General features: G+C 50.8%; 1 protein-coding gene across 4 annotated transcripts in view; it reads left to right on the top strand.

Moving 5' to 3' along the window:
* Positions 1-15,862, top strand: part of LOC142310594 (uncharacterized) — a 200,356-nt gene that overhangs the window by 70,831 nt on the left and 113,663 nt on the right. For all 4 annotated transcript variants that reach the window (XM_075348136.1, XM_075348127.1, XM_075348121.1 and 1 more), the window contains one exon: positions 13,474-13,518. In XM_075348136.1, the coding sequence (XP_075204251.1) occupies positions 13,474-13,518 (45 nt within the window). The remainder of the gene's footprint in view (positions 1-13,473; positions 13,519-15,862) is intronic.

Raw genomic sequence — 15,862 nt, 5'->3', positions numbered from 1 at the left:
GGCATGCGGCAATGAAGCAGTCCAGACAAGGAGAGCAGTTTGATGGTGTTTATGTGATGCCCTCGACCCCCAGGGGTCACAGAAAAACACCACATACACATACCCCCTCCCCTGGTTAGGTGACACCAGTCAAACAAAATCTTTGTTGCCACCCTCCAGTCTTGATGTCCACACCAGGTGGGGCGGAGTCAGGTGGTTGACCCCGCCTACCGAGGAGTTCACAGGCCTGGAGGCGGGAAAAGTAGTGAGTTCAGTTAAGTGAGTGAAGGAGTTTAGAGTGGAAGTGTGAGGAGTAGAGACTGTGTTTGTCTGGGTTGGAGCCCAGGCACAATCAGCAAGGTCGGCAGACGGTGGTGGCCGTCTGCAGGAGTTGGTGGAGGTCAGCGGAACCGTAGCACTGGGGTCGGGCAGTGGCCTGCCGGTATCGAACCGGGGAGCAGATTGAAGCCAAGCACCAAGGCAGGGTACTCAGACCCCGACTAGGCTAGGAGCCGCCGAAAAGGTCAAATTCTCTGATTGCGGTCTGGACCAACATCCCCTACCCATGGAGGGGCCAACACCTCAGCTGCTCTCCGTCATCACTCCCGGGAGAACCCCATCACCAGCAGCGGTGGTGCCCACCATCACCACAACCCGTGGGTGGCGTCACGACCGACATCCCATCACAAACCTCCACCTTTTTCACTCGTGGGCGTGGAGGCGCTGCTGGAGCCCTGGGTCCGGCCCCGTGCTCGAGCCACCGAGGAGCAGAAAGCATCGGACCTGAGCGCCAGCGATTCACAGGCGAGCGGCGTTCCCAACCCCTCCGCCCGCGACATTTACTCACTGGTTCAACGCCCTGAGACGTACTGGATTCAAGGTGTGCCCATGTCCTGATGGCTGTGGCTGCCAACCTGGTGCCACTCTCCACCTGTGCACTCCTGTGTATGTGGGTCCTCCCTGGCGTGGAGCACTTGGAGGTCCTCCTGGTGTCTAGGTCCTGCCGCAGGCAGCTTGGACTATTTAAGGGAATATGTCCCGATCCCCACTTAGATGCTGATGCTTCAGACTTTAAAGGCTGGCAGATGAGTCCTGGAAACCCACCCGCCTGGCAGAGTTAACAGGGCTCGACGTCTGTGTCTGTTCTGGGGATCTGCACCCCTGCGTGCAAAGTACTGTGAGCTTTGGATGTCCACCCAACAGGGTTTTTCTGTGATTGGGGCTTGATTTCTCACTCCACAGCTACTTTCCTCCTCTGAGTGGCTGTTCTTACAGCTCAGGTATTTGCAGTCTCCTTCCTTCTTTCTATGTGTCTCAAGAGTCTCTGGTCTATCTTGACACCTTTCCTCTTTCACTTCCTAAACTCTTCTCACTGTCTCACTGTCAAGATAGACCAGAGACTCTTGAGATACATTGAAAGAAGGAAGGAGACTGCAAATACCTGAGCTGTAAGAACAGCCACTCAGAGGAGGAAAGAAGCTGTGGAGTGAGACATCAAGCCCCAATCACAGAAGGACCCTGTTGTGTGGACATCCAAAGCTGACTGACTGCTCACTAACACTTCCCAGGTCACTTTCTCCTCCCCCAGGTCTGGTCTCTTCCTCACAGTTGGATGCATGTTAACTAACATTGCCCAGCCCTGTCATCTGGCTAGGTGAGGCTCCCAGCCGGGTACAGCGAGTGTAAATGTCCTGGTGTGCTAGTGTGTGTGGAGTGGCTGGCACAGTTATGTTGGACTTGGGTTGTTCCCTTAATTATTACCTTATTTTTGTGACACCTGGTGACCGCAGGGGCGTCTCAATTACGCACCACAGACTGCTGTGATTGCGCACCACAGAATGTCATGATTGCGCACTCAGACTGGTATGATTATGCACCATAGACTGGTATGATTATGCTCCATAGACTGTTATGATTATGCTCCACAGACTGTTATGATTACTCACCACAGACTGTTATGATTATGCACCACAGACAATTGAGCACCACAGACTTAACACTAGAACTACTGGACTCGTGACACCTATATAGAAATAAATGGTGCAAAGTAGTCAAAATGACTAACTCAGTAGTTCTAGTGTTAAAGCATGTTATGTGTTTTTTAAACCCTTAAGGGTATGAGCCAGCTTTTTGCAGCGGAAAGTGTGTAAATGCCAATATTTGGGGCTATATGAGTTTTTAAAGAGGATTTGTAAGGTTTGTGAGCAGTTTGTGTTCTAGTTTCTGCTCCAAAAACTGAAAAAACTCAGTGTGATTATTGGAGTGCACAGCTCCTTGACACACAACTTCCTGCTTTTAAGAGGATGGTGTGCTCCTGAAGATTGGCAGTTTGAATCTATGCATTGATGGTCCAAAATGATTGCTCACCTAAGATGCTAGTGAGGCGCCCGCGGGATCTTGGGGAGTTTAGGTTGTCACAGTGGCCTGGCCCGGCTCTGTGATTTTGTGCCGCCCCCACGCCAGCAGCCGTGCTGCTCGGATCCGGAACTGCGGTATGGCTCGAGGGACTCTACCGGATCCGGGGGTCGCGCGGACACTTCGAATAAAAGGGGGACGTATTTGTACGGGTGTTGTTGAGAACTGGCTGTGACGCCACAGACATTGTGTGGTGAGGTGTTGCACCACCGCTGCTTTTGTGCAACTCCCGGGGCCCAATGTCTCTATGCAGGGGATGGTAACGGCAGGGGCCAGCGCACCCGGTCAGACCATGGATGTTAAGCCTGCTTTACACGTTGCAATTTCGCATACAATATCGTATGCGATTTGCAACGCCCCCATCGTATGTGTGGCACGTTCAATTTGTTCAACGTGCCGCACAAACAATTAACCCCCGTCACACGTACTTACCTTCCATATGACCTCGCTGTGGGCAGCGAACGTCCACTTCCTGGAGTGGGAGGGACGTTCGGCGTAACATCGACGTCACGCGGCAGCCGGCCAATAGAAGCGGAGGGGCGGAGCTGAGCGGGACGTAAACATCCCGCCCACCTCCTTCCTTCCGCATTGTTGGCCGGGAGCCGCAGGATGTAGGTAAGATCTGTTCATCGTTCCCGGGGTGTCACACACTGCAATGTGTGCTACCCCGGGTACAATGAACAATCTGATGTGCAATTCTAGAGAAAGGTACGATGTGTATGCGATGAACGTTTTAACGTTCAATCACAATCACACGTACCTGTCACACACTGCAATGTACCTTACAATGCCGGATGTGCGTCACTTACAACGTGACCCCGCCGACACTTTGTAAGATACATTGCAGCGTGTAAAGCGGGCTTTACTCATGATTGAATAAATCACATCAGTCCTTTGGTAAACAAAGGTGATGGTGGCTGGCAGGGGGTGTATTTCTGGTCCCACACCCGGGCTGGTGTTCAATGTCCCTTTCCTCTGCACTTTGTGTTTTCTGTGATGGACTTCCAGGTGTGTAACACAGGAGTCTGCTCCCGGTCCTTTGGTTGGGGGCCGTGCCCGTCAGACGCTGACCCGTGGGATCTACCGGGCCCTGGCGAATGCCCTATCCCTCTCAGTGGGTGGTTGTCTACTTTTTGGGACTTAGGTGGTGCCAGTCCTGGCTTCACGGTCCAAGTACCCCCTTTTGTGCACAGTTTCCAGGTCGGTTCTCCGGTGTCGGTACCGGCGGGCTACAACCCTGCCCCGGTCCACCTCAGATCTCCGGCAGCTGTCTTCCCGTCTCCTGCTGGCACTGTCCACCGTCTGCCACCTAGCCAGCACGCCGGAGCTCCAACCCCGACGCCTGTCAACTTGAACTTCACTTCAGCTGACTGAGCTTAACTTTCTCACTCCTCTTCCACTACTCTTCCAAACTAGACTTCAACTCAACTGAACTCCACTCAACTCCTTGTTTTCCCGCCCTGGGTTCTCCAGACCCCTAGGTGGGCGTTTTCCTTCCGCCTGGTCCTGCCCACGGATGTGTCTGTCCTTCCCTGAGGGGGGTGACTAGGATTTTGTTGGCTGGTTTAACCCTGTGTGGGAGAAGTGTTGTGCGGGAGCCTAATCTGTGTGACTACCTGGTTTTGCCAGGGCGTTACAATTTTGTGGTGTCAACCAAAATGATGGGGATGGTGGTGATGGAGGGAGTAGTTATCTTTCATGACACCACCTGTGGTATGCGACTATGAGGGAGCCGCCGCTGCACAATGATTCTCTCTGCAGGGACGGATAGTAACACAGCTCGGGTGTTGTAGATCTCATCAGGTAGAGCTAGGCCCCAGGAAGGATGGGAGTAGTAGTCTCTGTGAATTATCGTTGGGATGCAGGACCCGGGATGGTGGTAATAACTGAATAATACAGAGGCGGAAGTTTCCTTTACCTTTACTTGGCAGATCTTAATACAGGCCCGGGAGTCTGTTCCAGAGTATGTTGTGCTTCCGGTTAGCCTGAAAGAAATGAGGGGTTTCACCTTGCCAGGTGGGTTTGAGGCCTTCCTTGTTGTGCTAAGTGTGTGAGTCCCTGTGGCCTGGAGCTGCACAAGGACCATGCTTTCTTGTTGTTGTTAGTTCGATCCCTTATGGTGGGCAGCGTGAGCTAGTAGTGAGCACCACCTCTGTAGCTGCTGTCCCGGGCTACTTTGCCTATGGTGTGCTTGTGGGCCAGGGGACATGAAATCTCCTGCCCTCCGGGCTTCACTGATGGGCCTTTAGTACCCAAGAGTCGAGGACCCCGGCGTCCTGGTTGCTGTGCTCAGTCGTGGAAAGCTTATCAGACAGTTTTCTTGCAGCGACCATACTTGTTCCTTGCCTCTGCTGTTCTCGGTTCCCTCTTCCTGTTCCTGCGTATCAGTGTAACCCTTCCTCCAGATCAGTATCCACAGGGAAGCTCCCTTTCAAAATGTTTCTGAGCTCCTGGCCCAGAGATAGGAAGTGTTACATGTAAATGTACCTGACATGATATACCCCCCTTCTTGCTTCCAGGCATAGCATCACTCCCAGTGAAGAGGGCAACACTACTGTGACTCCCAGACACTGGTGTGCCACAGTAGCACAGGCAGCTTTGTCTCTACAACACGGTAGAAGAAGAGGGGAAATTAAGCTGGTTGGATCCATGATGCGATCAGCTTCAGTGAGCCATCATATGTTGTTTCAGACATCAGTGATTCTGGTACATTTGTGGTTTTTTTTATACGTACCAGAATCACTGACATATGCAAACCCATTAAAATCAATGGGTCTGTGCACACATCAGTGATTTTTCACTTACCGTGTCTCTGTGTGTACCGCCCCGCGGCCTCGGCTGCGACCGCTGAGCCACTTGGGTCCGGGCTCACGTGTGTCGGTGGTTCGAGCGCCTCCGGACCCGGGGGTCACGTCGCTCTGGAAGGGTGTAGTGGCGGTGCACGCAGGGGGTGGTGGGGTGGTTGTATTGTAAAGTTCGTGACGCCACCCACGGGTGTAAAGTTCGTGACTCCTTTCACTCCTCTCTCCGTGGGTAGGGGGTGTTGGTCCCGGGGCCCGCTTGGTGAGGGTCCGGGGTGCAGGGTGCAGTGTGACAGTGCAGCGCGGTGCGGTGCCTGAGGGCACTGGTGTACTCACTCTGATACAAGACACTGGAGGCGCTGGTAAACCAAACGGGGTGACGAATGGGGCCCGCAGCCGGCTGCAGTTTCTCCAAATAGGTTGGTAATGTCCGCCTTTCTCCAGCACCTGTATGTGATCTTGGCTACTGTGCCTGAGCACTGGTAGCGCGCTCCCCGGCGTAAATGTGTTATAGGAGCCCGTTTGCCCGCAGACGCTGGCCACTTGGATCTCTGGCCTCTGGCGGTGGCTCCTATCCGGACGGGTTGGGCTGTTGCCTTCAATCGGGACTTAGGTGGGAATGAACCCCTGAGGTCCAGACCACAATCAGTTGATTTGACTATGGTTGTGGCTTATAGCCTATTTCAGGGTCTGAGTACCCTGCCTGGTGCTCCGGTATCCAGTTGTCTCCCCGGTTCGGTTTCGGCGGGCCACTACCCTGTCCCGGTCCCTTACGGTTCCACCAGTCGTATTTCCAGTCTCCTGCAGGCGGCCACTACCGTCTGCCTGCCTGACTGATCTGGGGTCCTAGGCTCCAACCCAGGCCCCAAGTAAAACTGACTCCTCTCACTCCTCTCTCCTAACTTCATCCGCCTCTATCTGCTTGTGTTTTTCCTGCCTCAGGCCAGCAGACTCCTCAGAGGGCGTGTCTATCCGCCTGACTCCGCCCACCTGGTGTGCCTGTCTGACTCTGAAGGAGGAAATCAGGTCTTTTGGTTAACTGGTGGTACCTTACTGGGGTGGGGTGTATGTGGTGAGTGTAATCACCTGTAACTCCTGGGGTGTCCAGGTCGTCACATGTGCAGCATACACACGTGTCCGTGATTGCCACACGGAGACAAGTCCGTTTTTTTCTGGCATCACTGATGTCCCACGGACCACACTATGATGAAGCCCCGGGTACTCCAGATCATGCGCAGTGTGCAACCTTCCTCCGCCAGCCGCCATGAACAGTGAGGTATGTGCGCGTCACTGCGCATTCATTAGCATGTTATTACGCCCACAGGGGTGTGCTAGCATGCTATGTGGGCCGAGCAGCTAAGGGGAGAAACGCCCTTGGGACTAGTCCCTGTACTCATTAACATATAAGAAACAATCTTTAGAAATACTTTTTCTAAAGATTTGTTTATTTATGCTAATGTATATGTCGCACCCAGAGATATGGGGTACTGGGTTCCGGGCAATGTCTCTCTTGGGGATGTAACGGTGGTGGCCATTACTCGGTTCCGTGCCCTGGGCCCTTTTTGTAATGGGGATATTTATAGGGGAGAATATGATAATGTGCACTTGTGACGCCAGTTGCATTGTTGCAGCTAAGTGTAGGGAGCCGCCGCTGCAGAATGTCTTTATTGGGGCTGGTGGTATTGGCAGCTAGAATGGTAGACCCTCCACAAGTAGGGTTTTGCCCCAGAGGGTGTATGGTGCAGTGGGTGTTGGAAGAAGGTAGTCCACACAAGTATTCAGTGCAACTGGTTTACTCACTTTCTGCAGATGTTAACTGGTTGCCCGAGGCCGGCTGGTTTCGCCTCCAGGTCCCCTTCGTCCCAGTGCCAGTTTAGTTCTCTGGTACCTTCTTTCCCTGCACCTGTCTCTGGTAAGTGGGTCCCCGTGGTATAGAAAACTGGGGGTCCCCGTTCTGTGGTATGTCCACTTCTGTCTGCCTGATGGTAGCATGAAGCCTGTGAGGTTGGAGTCTCTGGTTCTGTCCCCGGTTCTCCCTTTGCTACTGAGTCTTAAGATTCATTAGGGTCAGCAAGGTCCTTGATGGTCCCCTTTGCTGTGCAGGTGTTAACAGGTCGGCTTGAAGCTCTTTCCTGTCTTAGGGTCCTCTACGCCGTCGGTGCGTAGTTCCGGGAGTACTCCACCGGCAACCAATTCTCCTGGGTACCAGGTCACCGTTAATCCGAGTCAGGACGTCACTTTGTTTCCACCTTCACTCCTCGCCTGTCAACTCTCAACTCCCTACTCTCCACAGTCTACCCCTCCCACCTGGTCAACTAGTGGACTGGATTGGCTCCACCTCTAGACAGCCATCCATTGGTCCCACCCTAGCTTGGTACCATTGTATGGGGGATTCTTGGGGAAAACTGGGATTACCTGGGTTTTTGTTGGTAACAGCACTGGGGTTATGGGTCCCTAAGGGGGTAGGCCCTGCATCCTTGTGGGGATGCAGAACCTTGTAGCACCCTGATGGTTTGAGGGGCGCTACATATACAGGGACAGTTAGGCAGGGATTAGCAATATGCACCCAGAACTGCTCGTGGTCCTGGGTGCATATTGCACCTGACAGGTTCACTTTAATGAAGTTCCCTTTTATTGGATGCTGTATCTTCACTCTGCTGTCAAACTTATCTAAATTGGGTTGAGGTTGGGAAGCAAATAATATCCCCCATTCTGGACTCCATAGAGTAGTAATGTCCCACAACTGGCCCCATTCAGTATAATGTCCTCCATTATTTCCCCTATACAGTTATACTATTACTCAATTGGCCCAATATATTATAATGTTCCACATTCAGTAATAATATCCCACATTCTGTCCTCTATAAGCTAATAATTTCCTTCTGGTCCTAATAAAGCATTAATACCCCCAATTCTTGTCCCATACAGTATAATATCCCACATTCTGGGTCCAACATAGTAGTAATGTCCCTAATTTTGGCCCCAATATAGTAATCTGTCTCCCATTCTGTCCTTAATATAGTAATAATAAAGCCATACAGTATATAGTGTCTGTCTGTGATACCCGTACAGTATGAGGTCCCCATCATTAGTCTCTATACAGTATAATATCCCTTTCTATGTGCACCTTACAGTATAATGTCTCCCTCTATGGCCCCCATTTCAGTATAACGTCTCCCTATGTGGCCCTCATATAGTGTGTCTTCCATTCAGTATTATGTCTTCCTCTGTGGAGCTCATACCATATAATATGCCCCTTTGCTACTCCCCTTCAGTTATAATGTTCTCCCTTTGTAGCCCCGATACAATATAATGTCCCTCACTGTGGCTCTCATACAGACATAATGTCCACTCAGTTTGGCTACTATACTATATAATATTCCAGAATATTGCTTCAATATAATAATAATACCCATACTAGCCCCATTTAGTAAAATGTCTCGTCTTTGCAGCCTTACAATATAATGTCCTTCATACAGTGTATTGTTCTCCTCTGTGGCTTCCATAAAGTCTAATGTCCCCTATTCTGGCCTCCATACAGAATTATGTCCCCCTCTTGGCCCTCATACAATATGATATTCCCCTCAGAGGCTCCCAAACAGTATTACATCCCTTACTGTTGCCTTCATACAGTATAATGCCCCCTCATTGCCCCCCTACTGTAATAATGACCTCCCATAAAGTATCATGTCCCCCATTCTGACCCCCATGCAGTATAATCTCTCTCTCTGTGACCATGATATAGTATAGTGGCCCTCGTTGTGGTGGTCACCATACAGTATCATGCCCCACCTGTGGCTCCAATACAGTATAATGTTTACCTCTGTGGCCTCCATTCAGTTTTAATGTCCCCCATTGTGACCCCCATACAGTATATCTCCTTCTATTGCTCTCATGCAGTAATAATGTTCTGTATTGTGGAACCCATACTGTATAACAGTATTCCCAATTCCAATCTTCAGGAGCTACCAACAGTGCATGTTCCTAAAAAAGAAAGAAATGTTGGTTGGCTAAATGCATAACAAAATGAGGTAGTCCTTGTAAAATGTTGCAGCCCCAGAGTGCTGCCATTTGGGAAATGTGGCACCCCTGGGCTTCAGGTGCCACATGGTATTACACCACTTTTACGGGGTAATATTCATCCTGGGTTAGGAGGGTATTGCACAGGTGATAATTTAATCACCATCACAGGTGATAATTCCATCACCTGTGCAAAGCTAAGTCTTGAAAATGTGCATTGTTTGTGGCTACTGATGACAATGTAACACCCTGGGGTCGAGGGTTTTTCACCCGACATGTCGCCGGGCCGGGGTGCAAATCCTCTGCGTCGTCACGGGCTGGCCTGTCCTGGTTTTGTGACCCGAGGTGTACAGGAGGGAGGGAAGGCGGTGGATGGGAGGAAGGATGGAGGATGGGGTTGGTAGTGACGATTAGGAAAGTCTTTTTAGATCGTGACGCCATCTGTAGTCCACCAGCCAGGGCTGGGCCGCAGCTGCTGGTGCTGCTCTCCGGGGCTGATGGTAAGGGTCGCAGCTGAGATGGTGTTGGTTCCTCACAGGCAGAGTGGGGTTACCCCAGGGAGGAAGATGGAGAATGTGCGGGGGTGGTAGTAGCCCCGTCGGCGCCACAGCGCTGGGCGACGGCACCGGAGTACCGATCTCTGCCACGATGGGCACCAGCCGATCCCGGTTAGTCGGCGGTCACCGACAGTCTTTCTAGTGAAGTGCCCTTCTGTTGCTTTCCGATACCCGGGCCACGCCTCCAGCTCCAAGCCACAGGCCCAAGAAGAGAGAGGAATGCTCAACTCCAGTTGTCTGTGCTAGATGTTATCCCAAGCTGTGCCCGGGAAAGTCTGCTCTAGTGTGATCATTGCGCCTACTTCTTACCCCATGTGGTGCCTGCCCCCAGTGGTTGTGCTAGCGACTGGGGAAGTCCCATGCTTCGTGATGGCTAACTACCCTGTCTTCCCTAGTCCAACCCCTTGTGGGAAAGCACCTTGTTGTTGTACGTGTGTGTTTTGTGAAGGCACCAGCAGTAATCCCCCTCCTAACCCAGGATGAATATTACCCCGTAAAAGTGGTGTAATACCATGTGGCACCTGAAGCCCAGGGGTGCCACATTTCCCAAATGGCAGCACTCTGGGGCTGCAACATTTTACAAGGACTACCTCATTTTGTTATGCATTTAGCCAACCAACATTTCTTTCTTTTTTGGGAGACACAGCAAATAAAGCATTTCAAACATTTAAACTTTTTCAAACAGGTCAACAGGTCATATCAGTTTTCAATGTGCAGCATAGTAAATCAACATTAACTTTTATACTAGAAAACATTTACTATCACTCTTTCTTTACTGCTGCTTCTGGAGATGGCTGTACCAGGGAACCGATCCCGGCCCCCTGGTTCTGGACACTCAGGGGACAGCCCCTTGCAAAATGTCCCGCTTTACCACAACGGCGACAGATGGGTTGCCCATCGGCATTATAACAATCAGGAACTTGGGACAACGGGTCTCTGCCGCGTCGTCGCCAGGGAAGGTCATCAGCACTGGAAACCAGTTTAACGGTCACCGGTCGTTGGGCCCCTGGTTTGGTCTGCATTACCTTGATCAGAGTAGCCATGTCTTTACTCAGTTCCAAAATCTGGAGATGCAGTTCAAATAAGCTGTTCAGTCTTTCCTGGAAAACAGTTCCCGCTCTTGGCTGGAGACAAGGGGTTTCCTAGTAATTTTCCGGCAGCGGAGCTCTTCTTCGCACGCTTATCTGTGCTCCACCCACGAAGGCATGCCTCCTCTTTTTCCGCTCTTTGTGAACAATGGCGCCTGTTGTTTTTGCTAATACACCACACACAGTCCATAAACAGAAAGTTCAACACAGCACAGTACCTGGTTGTTGCGGGCACGAAGATCCTGTTTGTGACGTCAAATGTAACACCCCGGGGTTGAGATGTTTTCACCCGACACGTCACCAGGCCAGGGGTGAAGATCCTCTGCGTCGTCACGGGCTGGCCTGGCCCAGTTTCATGACCACGAGATGTACAGGAGGGAGAGAAGGCGGTCGACAGGAGGATAGATGGAGAATGGGGGTGGTAGTGACGGTGAGGAAAGTCTTTTTAGATCGTGACGCCACCTGTGGTCCGCGGCAGCACCAGAAAATGAGAGGCAGAGGCAGGGGCTGTGGTTCCAGGTCTTTTACTCACAGTTAGTTCAGGCGCTGCCCCAGCTTACCATTCTCAGCCACGATTGGCTCCAGCCGATCCTGGATAGTCGGCAGTCACCGCTGGTGCCCATGAAAGTCTTTTTAGTGAAGTGTCCTTCGGTTGCTATCCGGAACTGGAGCCGAGCATCCAGCTTCAAGTCACAGGCCCAATAAGAGAGAGGAACGCTCAACTCCAGTTGTCTGTGCTAGATGTTATCCCAAGCTGTGCCCAGGAAAGTCTGCTCTAGTGTGATCATTGCACCTACTTCTTACCCGATGTGGTGCCTGTCACCAGTGGTTGTCCTAGTGACTGGGGAAGTCCCATGCTTCGTGATGGCTAACTACCCTGTCTGCCCTAGTCCAAACCCTTGTGGGAAAGCACCTTGCTGTTGTATGTGTGTGTTTTGTGAAGGCACCAGCAGATAACCCCCTCCTAACCCGGAATGAATATTACCCCGTAAAAGTGGTGTAATACCCTGTGGCGCCTGAAGCCCAGGTGTGCCACAACTGGAGTTGGGAAACACTGCTATATAATATCTCATTGTGGCCCCCGTATGATATAATGTCCCCCATTCTGGGCCCCACACAGAATTTTGTCCTTCATTCTGACCCCAATAAGGCAATATTATTCCTAATTCTGACCCCAATCTAGTAATAATATTTTCTTTACTAGTCCTCATTGAAAATAATGGCCCCCTTTGTTGCCCCCTTACAGTATAATTTCCTTTTCTGTGGCCCACATACAGTATTAAGAATTCTCTGTAGGTCCCTTATATATTGTTTAATAATGTTCGCCATTGTGGCCCCATACGGTATATTTCCCTCTTTGTGGCCTTCACACAGTATAATGTCTCCCTTAGTTGTTATAGTATAACATTTTCTTTGTGGCCCTTATTAATGTATAGTGGCCCTCATAGAGTATAATGTCCCCCTCTGTGGCTAACATACAGAAATATTGTTCCCTATTCTAGCTCGATACAGTATACATTCTCCAATTGGGGCTCTCATACAGTAATAATGTCTCCCTCTGTTGCCCCATTCAGTATAATGTCTGATTTTATAGGTCTTTTTACATGGCAATTAAAATAAAAAAACTGATCTTCTGGCTTGTCTGTCATGACGTAAGCGGTGCAGTGCAGTGATGTCATTGCGCCACCTGCTGTGGACTAAAGGGTGCTTTACACGCTGCGACATCGCTAACGATATATCGTCGGGGTCACGTCGTTAGTGACGCACATCTGGCGCCGTTAGCGACATTGCAGGGTGTGACACCAAGGAGCGACGATCAACGAGTGCAAAAACGTGAAAAATCATTGCTCGTTGACACGTCGCTCGTTTCCCAAATATCGTTGCTGCTGCAGGTACAATGTTATTCATCATTCCTGCGGCAGCACACATCGCTGTGTGTGACACCGCAGGAACGACGAACATCTCCTTACCTGCGTCCACCGGCAATGAGAAAGGAAGAAGGTGGGCGGCAGGTTCTGGCCGCTCATCTCCGCCCCTCCTCTGCTATTGGACGGCTGCCGTGTGACGTCGCTGTGACGCCGCACGAACCGCCCTCATAGAAAGGAGGTGGTTCGCCGGCCAGAGCGACGTCGCAGGGAAGGTAAGTCCGTGTGACGGGTGTTAGCGATGTTGTGCGCCACGGGCAGCGATTTGCCCGTGATGCACAACCGACGGGAGTGGGTATGCTTGCTAGCGATATCGGTACTGATATCGCAGCGTGTAAAGTACCCTTAAGGTCACCTGCATCTGAGAAAGCACATCCACCTGAAAATACTGGAGAGCTCACTGATCTCAACTCTTCAGTTTAAGGGAGCACTGGGGGATTCCCTGGTCCCCCAGTGGGCTGGTTCGAGCCTGCCAATAAAAGCAAGGAAAACTGAGTGTCCAAAGTTTTGACTGATACAGTATTTTGTTTTTTTTTAATTATAGTATTATTTGTTTCCTAGCCATAGCTCTTGTTGCAGTATTCATATAACAACCTCTGAAAAGCTCTGTTATCAAATTTTATTAGATACCAGTGGAATTCTCGTTATACTATTTAATTTGATATATTTTATCCATTTCTCATGCTAGGTCACAAAGAAAGTACAGTTACCTTTAGAGGGAAATCTACTGACAGTAAGTTTTTGAAAATATTTTTTAGAATTAAGGCCCTATTCATCATTGCATTTTCAACAGTTTTTTGCTATAACTGTTAATGACTTTTTTATTTGTGACCAATGATAGGTGGACTTAGGGCGGCTTTGCACGTTGCGACATCGCAAGCCGATGCTGCGATGTCGCACGCGATAGTCCCCGCTCCCATCGCAGCTACGATATCGTGTGATAGCTGACGTAGCGAACATTATCGCTACGCCAGCTTCACATGCACTCACCTGCCCTGCGACCGTCGCTCTGGCCGGCGACCCACCTCCTTCCTAAGGGGGCGGGTCGTGCGGCGTCATAGCGACGTCACACGGCAGGCGGCCAATAGTGGCGGAGGGGCGGAGATGAGAAGGATGTAAACATCCCGCCCACCTCCTTCCTTCCGCATATCCCACGGAAGCCGCGGTGACGCCGGTAGGAGATGTTCCTTGCTCCTGCGACTTCACACACAGCGATGTGTGCTGCCGCAGGAGCGAGGAACAACATCAGACCGTCGCGGCAGCGTAATTATGGATTACGCCAACGCTGCACCGATGATACGATTATGACGCTTTTGCGCTCGTTAATCGTATCATCTAGGCTTTACACACTACGATGTCGCATGCGATGCCGGATGTGCGTCACTTTCAATTTGACCCCACCGACATCGCACCTTTGATGTCATAGTGTGCAAAGCCCGCCTAAGGCCCCCTTCACACGTCCGTGATACACGTGCGTGTTTGGTCCGTTTCCGTATATACCGGAGACACGGCCAAACGTGCACCAATGTTAATCTATGATTGTGGTCACACGTGCGTTATTTCATTATGTCCGTGTGTGCGTGTCCGTGATCCGTATGTGTTTGCATTTTGCACGGATGCATGTCCGTTATCTGCACGGAGCACGCACATGTGGACACAATGAAAGTCTATGGGTATGTGCACACACGTTAGTAAACACGTATGCATCTACCTATAGTCCGTGTCCGTTTGGTGTTTTTATTTCTAGTGATGTCGGCTATTCTTTCTATTTCTGTGTATGTCGGTCAATCTCCCTGAGTCCGTCGGTCGGTCTCTCTGTCGGTCTCTCTGTCCCTCTCTCACAGTCTGTCGGTCTGTTTCCCCCCCTTTCTTATACTTACCGTTCCCCGATCACCGGCGCGGCGCTGCACGGCATTCACACTGCTGCGGCGGCTTTTACTATTTTGAAAAAGCCGGCCGCTCATTAAACAATCTCCTATTCCCTGCTTTCCCCGCCCACCGGCGCCTATGATTGGTTGCAGTGAGACACGCCCCCACACTGAGTGACAGGTGCCTCACTGCACCCAATCACAGCAGCCGGTGGGCGTGTCTATACTGTGCAGTAAAATAAATAAATAAATAATTTTAAAAAAACGGCGTGCTGTCCCCCCCAATTTTAATGCCAGCCAGATAAAGCCATACGGCTGAAGGCTGGTATTCTCAGGATGGGGAGCTCCACGTTATGGGGAGCCCCCCACCCTAACAATATCAGTCAGCAGCCGCCCAGAATTGCCGCATACATTATATGCGACAGTTCTGGAACTGTACCCGGCTCTTCCCGATTTGCCCTGGTGCTTTGGCAAATCGGGGTAATAAGGAGTTAATGGCAGCCCATAGCTGCCACTAAATCCTAGATTAATCATGTCAGGCATCTCCCCGAGATTCCTTTCATGATTAATCTGTAAATTACAGTAAATAAACACACACACCAGAAAAAAATCCTTTATTAGAAATAAAAAACACACACATATACCCTGGTTCAACAATTTAATCAGCCCGAAAAAGCCCTCCATGTCCGGCGTCATCCAGGATGGTCCAGCGTCGCATCCAGCTCTGCTGCATGGAGGTGACAGGAGCTGCAGAAGACACCGCCGCTCCGGTCACCTCCACGCAGCAACTGAGGTGAGAAGCGCGATCAGCTGAGCTGTCACTGAGGTTACCCGCTGTCACTGGATCCAGTAACAGCGGGTAACCTCAGTGACAGCTCAGCTGATCGCGCGGCTGTCATTTGCCGCGTGGAGCTGTCGGGAGCGGCGGTGTCTTCTGCAGCTCCTGTCACCTCCATGCAGCAGAGCTGGATGCGACGCTGGACCATCCTGGATGACGCCGGACATGGAGGGCTTTTTCGGGCTGATTAAATTGTTGAACCAGGGTATATGTGTGTGTTTTTTATTTCTAATAAAGGATTTTTTTCTGGTGTGTTTGTTTATTTACTGTAATTTACAGATTAATCATGAAAGGAATCTCGTGGAGACGCCTGACATGATTAATCTAGGATTTAGTGGCAGCTATGGGCTGCCATTAACTCCTTATTACCC

The sequence above is a fragment of the Anomaloglossus baeobatrachus genome, chromosome 1 (genome assembly GCF_048569485.1).
Source record: "Anomaloglossus baeobatrachus isolate aAnoBae1 chromosome 1, aAnoBae1.hap1, whole genome shotgun sequence".
Lineage (NCBI taxonomy): Eukaryota > Metazoa > Chordata > Amphibia > Anura > Aromobatidae > Anomaloglossus > Anomaloglossus baeobatrachus.
This window is presented reverse-complemented; position numbering and strand designations above follow the sequence as displayed.